The 23,604-nt window shown below is 36.6% G+C and overlaps 1 protein-coding gene across 1 annotated transcript; it reads left to right on the forward strand.

The window, feature by feature from the left end:
* Positions 1-1,567: 1,567 nt before the first annotated feature.
* Positions 1,568-23,538, forward strand: sdcbp2 (syndecan binding protein (syntenin) 2). The gene is made up of 9 exons (XM_053482167.1): positions 1,568-1,726; positions 11,973-12,024; positions 12,200-12,290; positions 13,871-13,971; positions 17,445-17,603; positions 18,052-18,227; positions 20,227-20,398; positions 22,101-22,192; positions 22,810-23,538. The coding sequence occupies exons 2-9, from the start codon at positions 11,974-11,976 to the stop codon at positions 22,862-22,864; spliced, it is 897 nt and encodes a 298-aa protein (XP_053338142.1). The 5' UTR covers positions 1,568-1,726; position 11,973; the 3' UTR covers positions 22,865-23,538.
* The last annotated feature ends 66 nt before the right edge of the window (positions 23,539-23,604 follow it).

Genomic DNA, 23,604 nt, shown 5'->3' on the forward strand with positions numbered 1-23,604 from the left:
TTTGCCTTAAGCAAGTAAAATTCCTGCTTGATTTAGGTCAAGTGACTGACTTGGTCATTGCAGAGCATTCCACTTCTTTTATTTCTAGTTTTTCGAAAGGGTGCTTTCAGCTTTCAATATATGCTTTGGCCCATCTCCATCTGTACTGTTATGTGCTTACTGATTATTTACACTTGATATTTACTCTGGTTAAGGCATCTCTTGATTGTTGACATTAACATAGATACACCAACTTTCTGGAAGCTATTTTTGATTTGGCATGCTGTTGTGAAAGTGTTTGTCTTCATTAGGGGAAGAATTCTTATGGAATCCACCACAGTTATTTTTTGGCTTTTGGTGTTCCTGAACTCACTAGTGCATTCTTTCTTTTTAAAATATAGGGATAATTGATTTAGCCACACTTAATCTCTCTGATAGATCCGTTTTAATTTATCAGCCCACTAATACCTTGCCTCACCAGAAGTGAAAGCTCTTTGAACTTCAAATTGAGAGTTAACAGCAAAAGATTCCAAATGCAGATGCCACATATGAAATCAACTGTAGACCTTTTAAGTGAAATAACCAGAGAAACAAAACAGCTAATAATAATAATAGTTAAGCACTGATGACCTCATTGACCATATGTCTTTAATGGAATCTCAAAGTGATAGGCCTACGTTAAAAGGGTTAGTGACTAGTTGGTTTTAATATTTTCCTGTCTCTGCAACAATTTATATCATCACAAATGCTTCCTTATTTATACATTTTAATGACTGTTTAACTTTAACAGTGTAACTCCTTCTGTGTGCTGTCAGTGCAATGTCAGATATATTGGGATTGCTGAATTTAACGTATACTATGGTAATATACTCCTCTAAAGGTTTTTCCCCAGACACCCCCCAAAATGGGAACAAAGTTGGGACACAGTAGCGTGGCAACCACTTGGGATTATGGGCACTCCTTGAAAACATAATATGCCTCTTGTCACTCACCCAGAAAACATGCCAGTGCGGGCTCATTAAGGCCCACTGCAGGCAATAACTCTGGTGGGGCCCCAGTGTGGCAGCCCATGTCGGCTAAGTGTAAGCGGATCATGGGCCTGCTGATGGCACACTGTGGGCCCGTATGGGCATGTTTGCTGGGCAGGGGCCCTTGGAATCGTCCTTAGACATAACAGCAACCCTGCCCTCCATTTACTTTTCTTATAAAACAAAACAAAACACAAAAACAAGAAAACAAAACATGGATGTAGCTTTCTTTCACTCCCTGTTTCTATCCTTGCCAATACTCTTGCCGTTATGAGTAAATCACATTTCTGTGTGAACTGAAAACACTCTGTGTTGTAATGTAAATTTCCAGGAAATAAAATTATCTGTGCGTGTGTGTGTGTGTGTGTAACGTATGACGCACCTAATGGAGTTATAAATGGAGTAATTTGTCTGATGAATAAATGTTGTTAGTTAGGTTCTCTTCTGTTCCATATATGATAAATCATTCTAGTCAATAAAGTTATAAAACTCCTGTTCCTGCAGCAGTGAGTAATACGCTTACTGTAGGCACCGACAGGCCAGTGAATACACACACACACACACACACACGTCACACACCCGAGCAGGAAGTTAACGGTGGAGTTTCCATTCCTCCTCCGAGACAGAAAACTGAATAAGGCTTTGTTTGCGTCTACCTCGTCTCATATCCACATCCCTCACAGTTTTCTTTCTGGAATCGCATCTTTGGAACTAAAAACGTAAGATATTTTAATTTATTTGATGTCATGTTGAGTTAGCCAAGTTAACGACGTAGCGTAACGTAACGTGTCCGCTAGCTAGCGATAACTGTGCAGCTAGTTAGCAAGTAAATACAGCTGGCGGAAGGGGAAAAAAAAACTCGAACCGAGATTAATTAACCAGCTAGGAAGAGAAATTAGGTTTTGTTTTATATTGAAAGAAAATACGGTTATCTTTCTAACCTGCGAGCAATTAATCTACTAAGATATAACATTACCCTTTTTTGTTAGTAACCCCCAGCCAATTTAAACAGCTAACGTTACAGAAACATTAGTATTTTATTTTGTTACGGTTTTACAACGTGTAACACGGATATATTTTTGTGAAGAAAAAATACTTGGCTTAAATATTACAAGGATGGAATGAGTTTTGTTTGTGCTAGTTAACTAACCAGGTATTACCACAGGAAAACCCAGCTGGCCAACTAAACCCCATACCAGCTGCATATGTAATCGCTAGACGACTAACAGTTCGCTGGTTTTGGTTATGGTGTGTGTGTGTTTGGGCGTTTCTTTGTGAAAACTGTAGGTAAAGAATGTAGGAAAAAGTTGAGCGTGTGTGCCGTGTTTTGTTAGGGATGGGGCGTGAGCTTCACAACGAAAAACAAAAGAATAAATCCAGTCACGTGCTAGACAGAAGGTGTTGTCTCAGCTGCAGACTATAGGCTATTTTACAGGTATCTAAAATAAGCTGATATAGGCATTATATCTTCTGGATGTCTGTGGTTTAAGGTTTTTGCTCCTAAGTTATTTTAGATCTGCAGAAGGCTAGGAAGGGACTTTCCCACAGTGACATCATCAGCTCCTGTGACTTGATTGCATGACTCACATTAAGTTGTTGTTTGGGAAAAGACTTGTAACTTTTGTAATTTTTGTCCTTCATTACTCTCTGTCCTATGCCATGAGAACCATTTGTCATAAAAGTCTCTCATTCCACCTTTTTGAAATGGACATTAGGTTAGATTTTTCTTTAACAGTTATTACTATACTGGTATGGCAGAAGACTACAAAATACATTTAAATCGTTCACCTTCTATAGAAGGGGGCACTGGTGGCTCCGGTTTCTCTCGCCTGCCATGCAGAAGGCGCTGGTTAGATTCTCACTCAAACCCTAGTCACTGGATCCATTGCCAGACCCAAGATCGGATTAAACGAGAGGGTTGCATCAGGGAAGGGCACTGGTTAGATTCTCACTCAAACCCTAGTCACTGGATGCATTGCCAGTCCCAAGATCGGATTAAACGAGAGGGTTGCATCAGGGAAGGGCATCCGGTGTAAAACCCATGCCAAACTGTTATGCAGATTGGATGCTCCATTGTGGCGACCCCTGGATGGGAGAAGCGTAAAGACTAAAAACCACTATGTATGTGTTACCAGTGTGCTGTTGGTGTCCTAAATAATATAACCAAACCTACATCATTAATATTATATGTTTAAATTATACATTTTATGATTAAAATATTTACTAACAAAGCTTCAAAATCATCTGAGCAAATATTTTTTGTTGTACTTAATTAATCAGGATACAGGGAATCTACTTTTATGTACCTGTGCCTCGCTTACTTCAGAGCACTTACACTTACAGTTATAAATTACGTAGTGTATATTGCTGGCACATAACCTTACAGTTTTTTTTTTAAATTTATTTTTATTGGATGGAATTGATAAAGAAAACCAGTTTGATTTGTTATACTGTCAGTGTTTTATATCCACATTTTACCTCTTGTACATTTTTTTCCCCTTTCTTTTTTAAATTTTTCAAATGAACCCAGTGACTCCTTACTTCTTCTTTCCAATTTGGAAAGCTGACCTGATGCAAAACTTAACCAGCCACCATTTTGTCTGTGTGGTTTTGCAATGCTGGACAATTGTCACGCATGGGGAATACTACAACACATGAGGTCAAAACCCTTGAAGATAGTCACCAGTTTTCCACTGACAAAAAAAGAGATTCGTGCTTATCAGCCCTCCAGCTGCAAGACGAGGCTAATTTTGGTTGAAGATGAGCCCCTGTTAATGATCACTGGTGCTTGTGTAGTGACTGTTTTTTTTACTGACAGCATAATAGTGAAATAAATGTTCGGTAAATTTAACATAATCAATGTCTAATGCACATTATGTTGTTTGCTAGATTAGAGGAGTGCCTATACTGTCAGATTAGTGTTTCGCTGCGTTGTTTTAGCTAATGTGCTTTTAAATATTGCAGGAATATACAGTCAATGTGCTCCCTATCGCTTATGACTCATTTTATCTCTGTCTAAGTGCTCCTTACCTACTGCATTAGATTTAAGCAAACCTTATTTTAGCTGTATTGATGTTAAAAAAACGCTGTGACGTGGTTCAGTGCATTAAAACAATATTACCATTAACCCCAGAGACTCTATATTATAATTAAATATGCATGTATGCTGTTTGTATCTTACTAAACCTTTCATCCATTTGTGATAATGGTATGCAGTGGTCTTTAGATGATGATGATGGTGATTGACTGTAGGGCTTAATCGAATTTCGATTTCAAGTCTCAACGATCACAAAAATGGTGTTATCGAGAAAAACAATTATTCACTTTTTTTAATGTTTTTTTGACCTGCGTTTTGACGCATCCGCACTTTCGCCCTTCCAGAAGCCCGAACTCTCTCACTCTATACGGTCAGCGAAGAAGTTGCGTATGTGGTATCTAATCGCATTTAAAAATCGGTGAAGATGGCAGAAAAAGAGCAGCCATAGAAGTCTTTGGTCAAGAAAAGGGGTAGAAGCAATTCTGTTGTTTGGGAACAGTTGGGATTCGAAGAAGCCGACAGGGATCAAAAACACATTAGGTGCAAGATTTGCTACGCGGTTGGTCGGCAACGGTTGGTAACACCACAAATCTTTTTAACGATTTAAAATTTAAACACAGACCGACTTATGACCATCTAATAAAGAAACAGAAAGAACGACGAACAACCCCCACAACATCCTCCGCAACACAGTCATCCGCACAGATAGGCAAAAAAAAATAACAGATGCCGTTGCATACTTTTTAGCCAAAGACATGTGCCCTATTAGCACGGTTGAGAACGAAGTATTCAGGAAAATGATAAATACTCTGGACAAGCGTTATGCTTTGCTATCTCGACATCATTAATAATAATTTATTATTTATAATTTATTTATTATTTTATTAAATATTTATATTTTATTTATTACTTGTTTTCAAAAGATTGTGGAAGTGCACTACATTGTTGATCTTGTTTGCCTTTATCTGTTTTCTGTCTTAATCTGTTTTAAGGAGAATTCACTGTTCTGTTCAATAAATGCAACATATTTTCAAAGTCAATGAGTAATCGTGTAATATAATCGTGATTTCAATCATGACCAGAATAATTGTGATTATGATTATTTCCATAATCGAGCAGCCGTAATTTACTGTGGGTCTCCTGATGAGTTTCTATCTGTCCTCTTGAACACTTCCTACATCCGTTTATGGAAAATTTGATGCTTTTTATTGAGGTTTTGCTGATCATGTAGTTCTTGTGCAGCATACCAGTAAATCAAATGGCATCAGACAGCAGTATGCTGAATCATTGCTGTGTTAAAGCCTTCCGTTCTGGATGATGCACAGGCATGGACAATCAGTAGGGCTGGGTACCAAACTTCAATCCTTTTATGGCACTGATTGAGTTGCCTCGATACTGTCGAGTACAGAAAAATGCGTCGTCATTTGGTACCAAATTTTGATACTTAAGGAATATGTCTCAATACGCGCGCATCCTGCTTATTACAGTGTTTACAGACAGATCTCACGTGTGTTGTATTTTGAGAGGCAGGAATTAGTATCAAAGTTCAAGTATCAGTATCAGTTTTGGAAATCTAATATGATCCCCAGTCGTGTGTGTGTTCACGAATTAACAAATCGGTTCATGAGAAAAAAATTAACCTAAAACTTGTATCTGTTCATGAACTACAGCGGGGCAAAAAAGTATTTAGTCAGCCACCAATTGTGCAAGTTCTCCCACCTAAAAAGATAAGAGAGGCCTGTAATTATTATCATAGGTATACTTCAACTATAAGAGACAAATTAAGTCCAAAATCCAGAAAATCACATTGTAGGATTTTTTAAGAATTTATTTGCCAGTTATAGTGGAAAATAAGTTTTTGGTCACCTACAAACAGGCAAGATTTCACAGATGTCACAGACCTGTAACTTTTTCTTTAAGAGGCTCCATTGTCCTTCACTCGTTACCTGGATGGTCAGGGATGGACAGTAGGCTCTAGTGTAGCCGACTTAGAATTTAACTGTTTGTTTAATTGTCTATTTGTAGTCATTTTAAAAGCTTGGTGCAACTCTATTCAACAGTATGTCCTTAAAATCATAAACATGATAACAGGGCACATCACCAACAACACCTTTTTAATTTACACAGAGGAGAAAGAGTGACTTGGTTAGTGGTCCAAATCCCAAGTATACCATATTTAATGACAGTTAATGCAGTAAGCAAGTAAGCCGTTTCATGTGCATAACCCACCAGTGGCCTCAGTCTCCATTGAAGCTTAGGCAACAATAGGGATTTAAAGCTTAAAAATAAGCTCTTGCAATACGTCATATACAGCACCAGCACTCATAAACATTAAAGCTACACTGCATACGATTTGCGTGTTCATTTCTTTTTATTCATTGGCAGTAACTGCTTTGTCCTGGTCAGGGTTGCTCTGGATTCAGAGCCTATCCCAGAAACACACCCTGAATGGGATGCCATGCATCTAAAAATTCACACACACACACTCACAACTTGGGGGAATTAAAGGTAGCCAATCCCTCTTGTTGAAATGTTTTGCAGAGGTAAGAGGAACCTAGAGGACACCTAAATGGACATGGGGCAAACATACCCATGAATGACATCTAGACATTCCCTGAGTGGTGTGTGAGTCCTGGTGAATGACTCAGCTTATTTATCATTGTAGTGGAATTTCTATATTTGCCCAGTTGAAAAGTTGTTTAGCTACAGATCTCATGATAGTTAATGTGATTGTATAATGTGTTTGACAGGGTGAAAAGCAAACTATAAAGATTTAATAATATAATACAACCATTAACCAGAAGTCAGTTTTTCGTTTCTATTGAGTTCAAACTAAGTGAGACCGACCTTTGCCCTGGAAGTAAGGGCTTGTTGCTGGCTTCTAATTTTGGTTTCTTTTTATATTTTTACCACACTTGTTGTCAGCGTTGGCGTGTGTTAGCGTATTTTAGTGCAAAGTTTCAGGAAAGGTCAATTTTAATGTTTGCTGTCATATGATACAATGACCATTAAGTCATTTCCTGTAAACTTTTATTTGTGTAAACATTTGCCTTATTCTTTGTATTTTCCAAGCTCATCTCATCTCTTATTTTCGTAATCTCTTTAAACCTTGTCTGTCTTAATGGAATTTTTCCATTCTCCCCATTCATTTACCTGTTCACATAACTACGAATAATTTTCAAATAGTTCTATCAGAATAAAACCCAATTTGTAATTGGCTTGTGTGGAATGTTGTAATTATTTGTCCATGCTTGTGACTTCCAATTTCTGAATTTCACAATAAATTATTAAATCATTCAGTAGTGTAGTATAGAAAATCCAGGAAAATGAGTATGTCCACCATTTCAGGGTAGAGGAGAGTACAAGAAGGTGTACTAATGTTAGCAGCTGGGTAGCCAGGAAATGTGGCAATCACGAAAACTCAGCTGGGTGGTGTGCAAATATGTGAATCTGCTGTATTACTTAGTAAACAGTTAAAAATAGAAAGCATAGCAGCACATTTCTACACAATCAAATAGGATATCTAGTGTTCACATGACTAAATTTTCCATTGTTAATACTGCTTACTGTTAAGGAGTGCTCAGGAGAAAAAGCACATTTACTGTATTTAAATTCTAATAATTTTAGACCATTATTTGTGAAGTGATGGATTTGACATGTTTTTTTGGCTTCTTTAATCTTTATGGTTAAATTTCAGACCTGAAATTGCTAAAAATGGAAATAGCTTGTTTTGACCATTCTTTTGGTGGCATCACTAATAACTTTAGTAAACCAGGGTTGTGTGGCATTATATAAAGTGGTGTTACCACTTAGAATGCATTATTTCCATTTAAATCACAGGAACTTGGCAATGTTCACAACATTTTCTATATTAATGAACATGAAGCTGTTTCTTTTTTACCAATTTTTATTTGGATTTGTTGTTGGGAAATGTCTGGGGCATTGGTAGCTCAGTGGTTTTTTGGCTGCCATGCAAGAAAGCCTGAGTTAGATTCCCAGCTACCGGATGCTGTGCCGGTCCAGAGCCCAGATAAACCGGTAAGGTTGTGTCAGGAAGAGCATCCAGTGTAAAACCTGAGCCATGTTTTGTGTGGATCGGATGGTGCGCTCGATGGGGTTGTTGTGGATTGTCTAAAATACTTTATGGCCAAATGTTTGTGGACACATGACCACCATACCCATATATGATTTTTATATATCTCATTCCATATTTAGTCCTTGTTTGCTGTTAAGATGTTCCATTAGGTTTTGGAACGTGTTATTAATGACATCCGATATTGATTTGGCCTGAGAAGATTTGCAGCGCATTCAGTATTCCAGTAGACTGGAATAGAACAGTAGACTGTTCAGCAAGGTTGGGATGAGGTCTCTCTTTAGGTTGCTTAAGTTCTACAGCAACCCTGGCAAACCAGGGTTATTTTTATTATAACCTCTTGACTTGTTTTACAAAGAAACCAGCAAGCATAGATTCCTTGCTATCTATAATGGAGACTTTCTTTTGCTGGAAAACTTTTCAGTGCACAATAACTGTTAACATTGGCAATAGCAGATTCTTTTGTAATTGGGAAGCAAACCTTTCCTAAAAATGTCAATACAGGTAGTCGCTTACGTGCGAACGAGTTCCATTCCAGGAGTATGTTCGTAAGTTTGTAAAACTTATTCTCACGTTCGACAAAGTGAGCCTTGTACGTCTTTTTTACGTATATACAATGTAAAGCATACTGATCCATTGACTAAATATCTGTCCCCTTTCACCACACTGTCATTATGTGGCTAAAAACTGTAACTGCGCCTAAGAAAATACATTTTACATATCGAATGTACCAGTGTTGTTGCTGTGCCTTTAAATCGTGAGGGGAATCCCGGCGCTGTTCTCCACTGTATTGGACTATGAAAATTAGGATTATTCACTATCAGGACAGCTTTATAGGACAGCCATTTTCTATCATTGTGCTCCCGGACTGATTCATTTAAACCAGTGAGGCTGACACATCTCGACACACCCCTATACTTACACACTGAAAGTATTGTATATAATTGTAAATATTGGTTTCTGGTGCACAGTAGTGTCTATTTTTGTAAAGCCGTGATTTCTTTGCATCTATGAATGTTTGTATCTGGGGAAATTTATAAATTCAAAGAATTGTTGATTGTCGGGGACTTACTGTATATCATCAATAACACATTTTACTTTGTTTAAGAACACATATCTTACATACAGAACATATGTGGTACAGAAAGACATACACTGTGGTAGAATCTATTGCACATTGTGAACTCTCTCCATTACCTTCATGGAAACTGAGGGACCTATATGTAAGGTCTTAAAGGAATTGGCAGTTAGCCTGAGGACTGCATTTCTGGCATATTATTACCAAAAAGGGTGTATATACCCTCATCCACCACTTCATTAGTTACACCTTCGTAGTACTGGGTTGTACTAAAGGGTTGTACCCTTTTGCTTTCAAAATTCTTTATATCGTAGTTTCAACCCAGTGGAGGAAACATTGATTAGAGATTTAGTTCAGCATTAAAATGATAGCATCAGTTTGCCTCCAATTTATTGGCTGCACATCAGGGATGCAAATCTGTTTCACCACATCACAAAGATTGAGATCTGGCGACTGTGGAGTACAGTGAATACTTTTTTTGGTGAGCCAATGCTGAATTGTAGTCTCAGTTTCCTGTTCTTAGCTGACAGGAGTAACCCCCCGGGCTGGTCTTCTTTTGCTGTAGCCCATCTACTTTAAGGTCAACCGTTTTTGTGTTCAGAGATGCTCTTTGGCATATCTTGGTTGTAACAAGATGATATTTGAGATACTGTTGCCTTTCTATCAGCTTGAACCAATCTGGCCATTCTCCTCTGAACAACGGCATCAACAAGGCATTTTTACCTGGTGAAATTATCTAAAAAACTTATCTATAAACTTTGTGAGCGAAAATAACTATCAGCAGTTTTAAAAATACTCAGACCAGCTTGTCTGGCATCAACAACCATACCAAGTTTAAATTTTAAAGTCACTTAAATCCCATTCCCCCCAATTTTGATCCTTGAGTTGAACCTCAGCTTACCAAAACTATAGCTTTTACCATGTCTACATTTTAAAATGAATTTTATTGCTGACACGAGCATTTGAACATGTTAGGAAGTGTCCAAAGATATCGTACTCCTGACGATATTCTTAAGATTCTTTATGGGGTTCAGGTCAAGCAAGTTGGATGGCCCAACAAGCACAGTAATATCATGGTCACCGATCCAGTTAGTGGTAGTTGTGGCACTGTGGGCAGGTGGTTAGTTCTGCTGGGAAGCTTGTCAGCAGACAGAAGCATGGAGTGCTCTGAAATCTCCTGGCTTACACTGGACAATTTGGATTCTCTTCCTCTCCACTTTTCCTTCAGACTCTGGGTCCTTGATATACAAATGAATTTACCTTTATCTGAAAGTAGGACTTTGCACCACTGAGCAATGATGTATTTTTTTTTTTCTCCTTGGCCCAAGTAAAACACTTCTGACTTTGTCTCTGTTTCAGGAGTGCATACTATGATACCCAATTTCCTAAATATATCTATGCATGGTGGCTCTTGATGTACTGATCCCAGCTTCTCTCTACTCTTTTTGAAGCTCTCCCAACTTCTTGACTCAGATTTGCTTGGCAATCTTCTTAAGGCTGCTCTCATCCCTGTTGCATGTACACCTTTTCTTACCACAACTTTCCTTCCAGTCAACTTTCCATAAATATGCTTCGATACAGCACTCTGTGAACAGCCAACCCTTTCATCAATGTCCTTCTCCGTCTTACTTTCCTTGTGAAGCATGTGGGTGATTGTCTTCTGAACACCTAATGAGTCAGCAGTCTTCCTCACAATTGTTGGTGTGTATATATATTTCATGAGCTGTAAGCCTCGAATTCATCATTAATTTCACTATATTTTTTTTGACATGCACTGTATATATATAGAGATAATGATGATATTATTTTGCACAAACTTAATTCATTTATTAATACTCATTTTATTGGTCTTCACAATAATATACTGTCTGGCCAAAAAAAGGGATTTAAATAAGAAATACTCTTAAAGAGACTATAGTTACTGCAGTGATTAATATGTTTCAGCTACAACAAGTATTTTAATCATAACTGTAAGGAGTATCTTTGCATTTGTTAAACAACCATGAAAGATGATGTATCCTGCAACTAATTACTATTATTTTTTTTACCATATTTCGGAAGGGCCAATTTATTGGCCTGCACCAAGCCAAAAGAAACTCTGGAATTGGGTTAATAACTGTACAATGCGTTATTATAACTTGAAAGTATAGTATTAGATCATCAAGTTTATGGAAGGAATGTGATTTGGAAAAAACAACCCTGAATGACCAGAGATCAGAAAAATGCTTGATAGAAGTTGCATCATAAAAACCTACAGCACAACTCTCAGGATTTGGGCTTAAAAGCTGTGTAAAAATAAATGATATTTATTTGGCAGAACGGCATGCTGCCACATGAGGTAGAATGGCATGCTGCCACAATCAGTGGTCAGATAATCTCCGATAAAGACAAAATGGCTACATGAAACTGCGGCATTTAAATGAAAATGTTGTTTGTGTACAAAGTTGTGTAAAGAAAGCGGAAACAGGAAGAGTGTTGCTAATCGTTGTGTAAGTTCAAAGGACCATCTGAGCCGGGATCCGTGTAAGAGGTTGGCTAACACGCTGTCTGTTTTGGTGGAGCAATGATTTTTAGCTTTTGGTACACAGATACGTTGTAACTAACTTCAGTATTTTACTGTTGAAATATATAAAATGCACATTTTCTACTGTTTCATGACCAGTTCATGTAAAGACTTTATTCATTGTTAATCGGCTCATGTTATGTTTTAAAGAATATAGGCACCGTATCAACCTTTTTTTTTTAATCTTTTGTCAGGATGTCGCTTTACCCATCTCTGGAGGACCTGAAGGTGGACAAGGTCATGAGGGTAAGTATTATAAAAGTTTTTTTTAACGATAGGTCAAACAAAGGAATTGTGTTTCTGGATTTTAGTTTTTCACCTGACTAAAATAGCAGTCTGTAAATAAGAGAAGATCTGAAACAACAGCTATACTTTTTGACGTCTTTAAAGTGATATCTTTGTAAATGAATATCTCTGGTAGGCACAGGCCCAGTTTGCCCAGTCCACCTCCACTGCTCCAGCAATCACTGAGGGCACCTACCAGCCTGCTGTGCAAGGCATGCCAAGCTCAAGTAAGTTAGCAGCTCACTACTTACTTTTTTTTCTTTTTCTTTTTTTTTTAATATCCTGCATTCTAAGATTCCAGCTGAATGCATGCTTGACCTTTTTGTCCTCACCCCCCTTCTTTTTCCCTTGTGATTGAAATCTTCTTGTGCAGTCTGAATAAGGAACTGAGATGAAAGGCCTGAAATAGTTGTGCAGGGGTTACACAATAATGGATTTAAAATGCCCCAGATAAAATAATAGCCTGAAAAATGCATTCCTTGTTATTTTTTTCACTTTCCTTTAGAGCCATGTGTGCTGCTAGAGTCCACTTATATCAAGGTGTATGAAACTCAGAGAGAGTGAGATCAAGGGATTGTGGGAATATGAGGGGGAATCTATTTTTTTTTCTATCCTCTCTTTTTCTGTCTCACTCGCTCTCTCTCTCTTTTTCACACATGGTTGGTTGCCATCAGACACTGTGGAGCTTTTGTTGACTCTAAGCTGAAGTAACTATGTAGTCATGGAGACTTCTTTGGCAGCTCTGTGTATAAAGGACAAAGCGTTTTTTTTTTATTTTTATTTTTGGGTTAGTGTTGGTACTGTTGGATTAGTGAAGGAGGGGGATGATACCATTTTATCCGAACCTCTCACTTTCTCATACTTATCTTTCTTGCCGTTCAGTCAGGCTGTGATCCATTCACTTTCACCACCCATAACAGCACTGCACTCTACTAATCAGTGTCTCCCATGTGACCCTGGATGTTAATTATTCAGTCAGTGCTGTTAATGTTTTGGTTTAGTCCTTTTATAAGGCTGAGAAAAGCTCTTTGCCTGCTACACTATTAGAATTGTAATGGGATCATGTGGGAATGCGGGTTAAGAGGAAGAATACATACACTGTAGAAACCCATTTAGTATTTTCCTCTCAAGGAACTAGCCTGATTTTATTTCCTGTTCCTGACCAATAACTATGTGGTTGGAGGATTCCCCTAAGAAATTTGAACATTTCTAATTTGTCATACACAAACTTCACAGAACAACCACAGTCCTCTTACTTTACATTTTTTAAACATCTTGTGTTTAACCAACAAGAAATAGTAAAGGGGTTGTTGTATATCACAGGTTACCACTGTAAAACTTCAGCAATGACATTAGATTAATGTTTTTCTTTTTTTATCAAAACAAAAAACGACAAAGCAAAATGTGCCAGCAGCATCTTATAATCATGTTGCAGTAATCAGCCCTGTGTAAATTTAGGCTAATACTGCTAGAACAGTTTGAAAAGAAAATGAAGTGAAAGATTTACACAATAATAATAATACAGTATATTATTAGTAATTATTTATTTTTTTATGATGTATGTGATTTGTATAGTCTACAGAACATTTATTTCTACATGCAAATATGTATGCTTGTTGGTCAATAAAACCTAAAAATATTATGACAAAATAAAGGGAAATGCAAGTAATTTGGTTTTTATAAATTTTTTATCCCATATGAGACACTTAAAGCTAGTAATTTCCATGTTTTTGATCTGTTATTTGCCTATGTGCAAAATAACGAAAACTCGTGCCCTGATTTGTTTTTACTTCTCTGGATCTTCAAGGTCTGTACCCAAACCTGGAGGAGCTAGGAGACTACATGGGGCTAAGTCTCACCAGTGATGAGGTGCAGAAGAACCTGGCTGTCATCCCAGCTGCAGATAATGTAAGTTTGTATGTGTGGGTTTTAGTAACTTGGGCTGTATGCTAGAAGGGATGGGAATTATTCCATATAAATCTAAAGTATAAAGATTTTTATAAATATCCTGATTCGATAGTAAATTTTCCCATGATTTTGTTAAATTTTTAAAAATGGTTTAATGTTTAATTCAATGTAGCCCATTCCAACATTATTTTTCTCACCTAAAAAACAAGCACAGCATTTAAACAATACAAAAAAAACCTTTAAATCTTTAAGTTTTACTGAGCAGCACATATCCGTCCTCCGCCATAATTATAACAAACTTGGCAAATAATTTACTCCTACCGAAGGGGATAAAAATGTGCAATTAGTTCAGTAGACCTCCTTAGGATTATAAAGAAATGGCAACATTTACCTCCTAAAATGCCCCCAAAGTCTCAAAACTTAAATTGACAGTGAATGCGCGGGTTGAGTGGCTGCGAGCGTGTGGGTGTGTGCAGCTTCTAATGAGGAACCTGGAAACGGCACTTCTGGCGGACACGATTTTTGATTAATTAGTGCTTGTGGTGTTTTAAGAGACTTGTGTAAAAGTCTGTAATGAGTGAACCATATTAAACCTCCCTTTTTTTTTCAAGATGTGCAAATGTGTGTCCCCACATTCAAAAATATAAAATGGTTATCCATTAAACAGAGTGATTTATTTTTTCTTTACCTGACATTAAATTTTCTGTTTTATAATTGTCCTTATACAGTAATTGTCCTTTACTCAGATAGCTCACTTGAAGCATGTTAGGAAAGTTGATGTGGTGAACTATGAAGAAACCTAACTCTAAATTGTTGTGTACTAGGGTCTGTTTGATAATCCTGCCACAAAATGTTTTTGTCTTACCTCTTTATTCGCCTCCTACTTTTATTTGTATAGCGCTTTTAACAATGGTCATTGTCGCAAAGCAGCTGTATAAAATCAAAAGAAAATATAGAAATATTTATCAAATGCGAGAAAATGTTGTATGAATCAAAATAGTCAAATTGTTCCTACTGAGCAAGCCGAGAGCGATGGTGGCAAGGAAAAACTCCCTGAGATAGCAATAGGAAGAAATTAGAGAGGAACCAGACTTAACAGGGAGCCCAACCTCATTTAGATAATAACCGATAGAAGGAATTGTCGTACAGTCATACTGGTTGTTAGGTGGCTGGAAGTTCAATATATCATTTGATGTCTTTAAGTTAATATGGAGCCCAATGGATCTTCAATCAGGAGCAGGACACCAGGATGAGTCAGACAGGCCAGAGGGCGGAGGGGGTCTCTGGCAGGTCAAGAGAGGCATGTGTAGCTCAACAGAGAGTGAGAGTGAGAGAGAGAGAAGTGTTGAAAAGAAAAGAGAGAAGACATAACAGTTAGGTATGGTCACAGTCACATGATGTATAAGTTGAATGTATATATAGTGCGGAGCAAGCAGAGACTCCGGCAGGACTATGACAGCATAACTAAGATTCAATTAAATTCAATTTTATTTGTACTGTATAGCGCTTTTAACAATTGTCATTGTTGCAATACACAATCATAATGAATTTTGGAAGTAAAATGGAGAGCCAAAAGCAAACACAGCTAAACACCCAAAGTTCTGCAAGCTGTATGCTTACAAACAATACTAAATAAAAAATACCTTATATAGGCAAAGAAATTTGCCACCATCAATTGTGCAAGTTCTCAATGATAAAAATTACAGGCCTCTCTCATCTTTTTAAGTGGGAGACCTTGCACAATTGGTGGCTGACTAAATACTTTTTTCGCCCCACTGTAGCACAGATCATGTGTTTTATGGTTGTTTTCGGTTGTTTCTGTGACCAAATATTAATAATATCAATAAAAACAATATGCATATCTTGAGATTTCAACATATTTACGATGTCATTCCCATATTCCTGTAGCCGTAAAATTTACACATTTAAAAAAAAAAAATGATAACATTGGTTCTATATAACATATCAGAAAACCCAAATGCACAGTTAGATGTCTAAAGCCTTCCCCGTCAACACACCACTGGTAGGACTTCTGTACAAGCAGTTGTTTTCTTTCAATTTGTCATGGCGTCATTTTCCCGGACAGACTTTTAAAAAGGCTAGGTACAGTAAATATACATGGGCGGCCGTCAATATACCTTGGCCACTCGCCCAAGTATATTCTATGTGCAGGAAACACTGAGTCATGTTTTGAGCAAATAAAGTCATTTAATATTTTTTTTATATTTAAAAAAGTCAAACTTCAAAAGCCATGGAAAATTTTACTGTCAGTAAGTTATATTTTTTTCATATAATTTCTTTTGGGAAATAAAATACAGCAGTACACTAACATCTTCAGTTATGTGAAACATTTAGTGATGTTGTATTTCATCACTATCTCCAAACTCTAGGGTTACTCATAAACTCATAAACCTAGAGCAATTAAGATTAGCAAACATGGGTGTGTGGGTGTTTACACCCACATGATTGCAGTCTTGGGCTGCATACATTCGGACCCACACACAACCAGCATCTTTCAGACTTGTGCCAGCTCCAAAGATGGATCTGCTGCATTGGACTTAGTTGGACAATGTGACATGAAACACTTCTGCTTACCTCGGATTAGCTCCTCTTAATATTATGGGTGTAACAGTATCCATATCGCAAAGTACTATTTGGGTCAGTTTTCTCTGTGATCCCAGTGAATACAGTATAGCTTTACCAAAATTTGGGTAATTTTCTCCACTATTTCTGTTAACTCAAATTAATGTTTTAATGTGATGTTCCAAATGCTCTAATCAAGATTATGCATTTTTATAAATTTTAATCCAACACAACGGATAACACCAGCCTTCATAACCTTTTCAACGTTTCCTACAGCCTACACTGCTCCCAGACTTGCTGAGATAAACATGTGGCACTTTGCTGAGGACGTATCAGTAGCAAAAGGTTCAGAGATATAACCATTGTACAGGTTTTTAAAAGTCAAGTGAACACATTTATGTAAATGGTAATACAGCATACAGCCCAAGTGGTAATGCACCAGTTGGATTAACTTCATTTACAACTTTAATGTGTTCAACAGACAAGGTGGGGAAACTACAGTATGTGCCCCTATGTTCAGGTTTTGTTAGCAACATTTTAGGCACCTAACTTGAATAAATCATGTGTATTTTCTTATTTCTCAAACAACAAAATGTATATTCATTGTTTTAGATTTAAGAAAATACTACTTTTTTATACTACCCACTTGGGATAATTATTAGAGTAATACAAAAAATAAGGTATGGTTGAAACCCATGTAACATTTATATCAGATTCTGGCTTCTAACATTTATCTTGGGTCTTTTTTTAATTGCACCCTATTACATAGTACGGAAAAGTGTACCGAAAATGTTATGGCCAATATGTACATACACATAAGAAATAATATCTGAAGTAAATAGACTTGTTGAGACATGAAATGTAACACTACATTTTCTTGGTCTCTGCAGCAGGTGGCCGTGCCCTCAAGTTTACGGGGCATGGTGCAACCAGTGACGGGTGCTGATGTGGGCATCAGGAGAGCTGAAATTCGCCCAGGTCTGAGGGAGGTCATCCTCTGCAAGGACCAGGATGGCAAGGTTGGCCTGAGGCTAAGAGAAGTTGACAATGTGAGTACATTCAATACTTAATACAATCTATCGTGCAGTGACCTAGTGGGTGACTTAAGACAAGTCAAAATTTATTTATAGCATGTTTAAAAAAACATCCGAGGTTGACCAATGTGCTGTACAAAGATAAGATAAATAAAACAACCAGGATTAAACAACATAAATGAAAGCAGCTACACTTAAACTTAACTATGTAAAAAGTATTTTTTTTTAATTTAGTGACAGTTTTAATAAATACAGTAATGAAATGTAATCAATAAAAGACTACACATTAGATCGTATTTACACAAGTAGTGCACAAACAAACAATAAAATAAAATAAAAAGCTGGTGTGATGTGAGGGCTAATACTAGTGGGTTTTATATCTGATTCATCTCATGGCTGTCTTACATAACAAAAAGCTTATAAAAAGAAACTACTTATTAAACTTTGTGCCTTTTCCCTCTAGGGTGTGTTCATTCAGCTGGTGCAGGCAAATTCACCTGCGTCTCTGGCTGGACTGCGTTTTGGAGACCAGGTACTTCAAATCAATGGGCAGAACTGTGCTGGTTGGAGCACAGACAAAGCCCACAAGGCACTTAAGGCAGCAGCTGAACAGCGCATTGAGCTTGTGGTCCGTGATAGGTAAGTCCAGTAACTAAAGATTACACTCTATACTATTAGTATAAAATAAGCTTTGTGATAACTCAACTGTCATGATAACTCAGTATATTTTGTTCTTGTAATTTGTTAAACTGTGATACATTAGTCTGTTAACTGTACCAAATGTAAACATTATATGAATGTACAGCTTGAAAAGTGCATCCCTTTATGGCCACATTTACATTTGTATCTGTTCTGGAATCCCATAAGATATTTTTATGATGTGGTAGAATGAGAGATTTGCAGCAAGAATGTGGAATCTCAACATTTTATAATCCAGCATATGGTGGGATAGGTCCTACAAATAACTGAAAGCAGAGGAAGGCCCTACACAGAACTAATGTAGTGTTTCTAGTCAAGTGCTCAATGCATGTAAAATATTGACTGTTTGCATTTGGTCTGTGACCTTTCAGTTCCATAATCTAACCCTTGGTCAGAGAAAATGCCTCGCCTTGTACATTTTATTGGATTCTTACTTTAACCCACTTCAATTAAGGAATAGGGGGATATTAGCTAGGTTGTGAAGGTGAAAGGCAAGCACCAGACGTCACAGTCTGAGCTCACAGAGATCACAGTGGTTGACTATTTGTAGACTGCAATCGATTGCAATAGCTTGCTGTTAATGACACATTTAGTTTTGCTCCCAATACAGTCATTATATGCAGTGTGTGATTAAGTGTTATGGGTCCTTTTGCTGTCTGGGAAATTTCAGTTTAAACATATAAAGGAGAATATTATTTGGATTATTTGGATTAAGATAATTAGTAAATTATCAGTTTAAACGAAATTACTAAATTATCAGTTTAAACGAAATTTCAGTTTAAACATTCAAAGAAGAATATTATTTGGATTATTTGGATTAAGATAATTAGTAAATTATTACTTTAAACGAAATTACTAAATTATCAGTTTAAACGAAATTTTAGTTTAAACATTCAAAGAAGAATATTATTTGGATTAAGATAATTTAGTTGGATAATTACTTTGGTGATTAATATGTTTTAGCTAGCAACAATTATTTTAACCCCAACTTATGCAGTGAGTACAGGCATGTACTGGCAATGATATTGTGGCTGGTGAAGTTATTTTTTAATCTAGCCAAACTATAATTGATGTAATTATTTATGTATTTCTCAAAATAAGTTTACAACAAACCAAATATAAGATTGTTAAGCTTATTTCTTGTTCTAATGGTATAGAAATTTTGATTCTTTAAAGAAAAAAAAATCCTAAAACCAAATGTTCAGCCAGTAGAACAATTTTTTTTTTTTTTGCTTGATTACAAATAAGCTTAATAATCTTATATTTGGTTTGTAGTAATCTCTGGGCAAAAAATGAGTAAGTGTGATCAGAAATCACTTAAACATTTGAAGTTGCATAGGAATAAACTAGACAGTAGAAATAAGGGCTATGTGTAGTATTAAAAGTAAGAGTGTTTCCAAACAGTACGAAAGAAAGAAAACTAGCAGGATTTGGACTAAATTTCTGTGTGGCCACAAAATAAAAACACTTCTCAGTAAGACTAATCTAAACTAACACGGATTGAATTGGCTAGTTAGCATAAAGATTGGACTTTGGAAAAATGGAAAAAGTTTATGTGGTCTGATGACTCGAGGCAGACCTTATTCCAGAGCAGTGTGCATGTCAGGCCCGTTTATATCGGCCAGTGTAATTTACAAAACAAGATAGATGCTGTTCACCTTTTAATGTCCAGCATGGTGTCTCTGGCGCCATCCTGTGGACATCTTTATCATGCATGGAATAATGATGTTTATTAACCTAGACAATATGGCACACTGCTTTAATTAAAAGAAAAGATACTTTAATAATAGTTAAAATTAAAATAGGTTAAGTACAGTATCATGCCTGATACTGGTGCAGAAACATACCTATTCCTACAGTGCATATATGTACAGTATATACATATATATATATATATATATAGTGTGTGTGTGTGTTTTTTTTCCTCCCTTTCTCTCAGACCCTTCCAGCGCACAATCACCATGCATAAGGACAGCACTGGCCATGTTGGCTTTATCTTTAAGTCTGGCCGTATCACTTCTCTGGTGAAGGATAGTTCTGCTGCCCGCAACGGCCTTCTCACTGATCACAACATTTGTGAGATCAATGGACAAAATGTCATTGGACTCAAGGTAACTGAGTAGGAATTTCATAAGTATACTTTTTAGAGTAATTGAATGGTTGAAGTACGTTAACATGAATTCTATTTGAACACTAGTGAAAGGTTGTGCAACAACATTAGGTTATGGGTCTCATAATTTTTGGCCTTGCCAGTTTCATTATTTGTTTCTTATTTTTAACTTTAGTCTGCTGAATCATTATTTAAAAGCAATGTCTGATTTTCAATGTTAATTATTATTATTATTATTATTATTTTTTTGTCAGTTTCAAGTTATTGCAGTGACCTGTGGGTTTTTTGCATCTTTTAATGCCGCGGTTCTCAAAGTGTGGGGCGCGCTCCACTAGTGGGGAATACAGACGTGACAGGTGGGGCGCAATGAACAGAAGGGAATTAGTGGAAAATAATTGGAAAGTACCTATTCTAATTCATGCTTTTCTTTATTGAAAATAAAGACCGGACACTCGAAATTAAACAATCACACGCAAAGAAATGGATCATTAATACAAGTAAATTAAAATAACATTGGAGAAAAAGTGGAACCATAGTGCAACAATAACGGTTTAACGCCGGCATGTTAATTGCAGAGGAACAATATATAAGGAAACATTCGGTATTAAATATTTAATTTCATTTATTCCAATGTGTATGCTGATGTTTCTGTATTTTTGTTAAAAATTCATATTTTATTAGGCAGTACTAGTCTGACATTTCAGTTTTTTTAGTGTGGCGATAAAGTTGCTTTTTGATCCTTCAGGCGCTGAACAGAAGGGAAGATCAATATCGTTCTACGCTTTTTGTTGGTGTGCGGCACTTTGCGATGATCCCTAAATCATTCGTTGCGCCGTAGAGAATAATGGTGTTTATGCTTTTAAACATGTATAATTTAAGGCGGCTGTAGATTAAAGACAATGTAAAAAGGAAATATATGTGTGTATCTTATTCGTGGGTTTATTTACGCAGCTATTGAATTCGGAGATGCGAATATAAAACAAACTTTACCGCCGTCACAAACCGGGTCAGTAGCGTACTGTTTGTAGTGAGCATAATAACGTCAATGGATACATTTGTTACATGGACCACAAAAAAGCAGGTGATTCAGCATCATCAGCCTAATTAATCAAAAGGCCAGCCGAAAGGAAAACAGGATAAAGCCTATGTTGCGCTTGGATTTATGGTGGGGATGGTGGGGGCAGAGAAGAGACCTGTGTGTTTTTGTGTCTTAAACCGCTGGCAGCAGACAGCACGAGACCCAACAAAGTAGGAGGACACTTAGAGACAACACTCCCTAGTCACGTTAATAAGCCACTCGACTTCTTTGAAAGATAGCTCTAGATAAGTTACAAAGTAAGCCTGTTATAACAATTGCACGTGTATTTTATGTTTTGAACTTGGTGTTATTTGATCCTATTGGTTTAGAAAATATTTCAATATATAGTGAACTTGGCCATTTTCGTTGACAAGTGGGGCTTGAAAATTCGCCCACCCCCTTAAGTGGGGAATGCCAGAAAATATTTGAGAACCACTGCTTTAATGGAAGGGTACCAACAATTTTGCCTGTGTGTGTAATTTTGTAATAAATTTTGTGTAACTGATCTACTGTATGGAAAAAAAAACAAACATCCCTGAATCAATTTAGTGTATTTAGCTTATGGTTAATATGTTTTTATTAAAATGATAACAGTTCAAAAAAATAATTGCCTATGTGTTTGCAGGATCCTCAGATTAAAGACATCCTGACCTCATCTCCTACTACCATGACCATCACCATCATGCCCAAGATCATCTATGAGCATATGATTAAGAGGTTAGAGCACAGCTGAAAATATTTTTTTAATGTTATAAGTCAAGGTATATTGGTAATACAGCACGAAATTTTGCATGTTACCTTCTGAGCTTTTTAAAGTTCAAGTAGGCTTTATTGTCACTTCAACCATATACAGTTAGTACACAGTGAAACAAAACAACGTTCCTCCAGGACCAAGGTGCTACATGCAACATAAATTCAGAGAAACTAAACTAGCTAACTAAGTGGCCTAGTTAGCTGGCTAGCAGAGACAAGAAAAACTAAATAGAAACTAAAATCATGTGTAAAGATTTTAAAGTATTAAGACACGTATTGACACGAGTGATTTGGTGTAGATATAAGTGGATGGAACTTGATGAAATTTAGAATAACGTGACAGTTTTAATCATGGATTTTACCAAAAGGCTTTAGCAGAAAAGTAGGAAAATGAGCAGAAACTGACATTTGCTTGCATTAAATTTACAGATGCTAGAAGCATGTACCTGATTAAATGTATAGGTTCATATAAGTGTTTATTTCATTTTAACAAGCCATTTAGTTTTTTTTTAAATATTTCATTATTAGTTATTAAAATGATTGGAGCTAAATGCTTAAATGGATTTTACTGCTTATTGCAGGATGTCAAGTGGCCTGCTAAGGTCAGCAATGGATCACTCTGTGCCTGAGGTTTGAGCCTTTTACACACTTTAGCTTCTTCCAGAACATCTGCAATCTACATCAGGCCCTTCTAGCACATGGCTGGTCTGTGTTAGAGTTAATCCTGTCTTCAATCATTTTCATGTATAACATATAAAGTTTCTCTTTTTCTACTTTAGATGTTCTTGTATATCTATTTTTTCTATTTTCCTTGTTACTGTTGCATTGTTAAATTGTATTTTATAAGTAACAAAAATAATCATTCGTCACCTGTCCCTGAGTATTACTGCCTTTGTGTTTTTGGTTTTATTTTAATTGCACCTTTTGATTAGTTATTGGGCAAACAAAAAACAAGGAATAGGTTTGTTCCTGGGCTTCCGGAGACAGATAAGGATTGTGGGCATTGACCTCAGTACTCTAATATTAAAAATTTTGGAAAGTCATTCACTATGCACAGGTTTCATCAGTCTCTCTTGTTAAGAGCTTATCATTCACACCTATGTGCCAATAAGGACTTTTACTGCCAGACTGTAAACAAGGTTGACACACACACACACACACACACACACACTTTTATTTGTCCTTTTGAAATATATAAATCATTGATGACACTTTCTTTAATTATGTAAATTCTATTATGGTTGCAATGTATTCAACTATAGCCTCAACATACTTGTAATAAAAGCAAATAAATAATTATAGTGATAAAAGATGGTGTGATATTTGACTAGCTCAACCCTCAAAGAGACCTGACTACCTGTAAGTATGTTTACGTT

The sequence above is a fragment of the Clarias gariepinus genome, chromosome 22 (assembly GCF_024256425.1).
Source record: "Clarias gariepinus isolate MV-2021 ecotype Netherlands chromosome 22, CGAR_prim_01v2, whole genome shotgun sequence".
Classification (NCBI taxonomy): domain Eukaryota; kingdom Metazoa; phylum Chordata; class Actinopteri; order Siluriformes; family Clariidae; genus Clarias; species Clarias gariepinus.

Bases quoted from the DNA above. Each gene is read 5' to 3' on its own strand.
- sdcbp2 (XM_053482167.1), top strand. From the start codon at position 11,974: ATGTCGCTTTACCCATCTCTGGAGGACCTGAAGGTGGACAAGGTCATG. The intron at 12,025-12,199 runs GTAAGTATTATA...TATCTCTGGTAG, and splicing joins AGGTGGACAAGGTCATGAGG to GCACAGGCCCAGTTTGCCCA. The intron at 18,228-20,226 runs GTAAGTCCAGTA...CCTTTCTCTCAG, and splicing joins GAGCTTGTGGTCCGTGATAG to ACCCTTCCAGCGCACAATCA.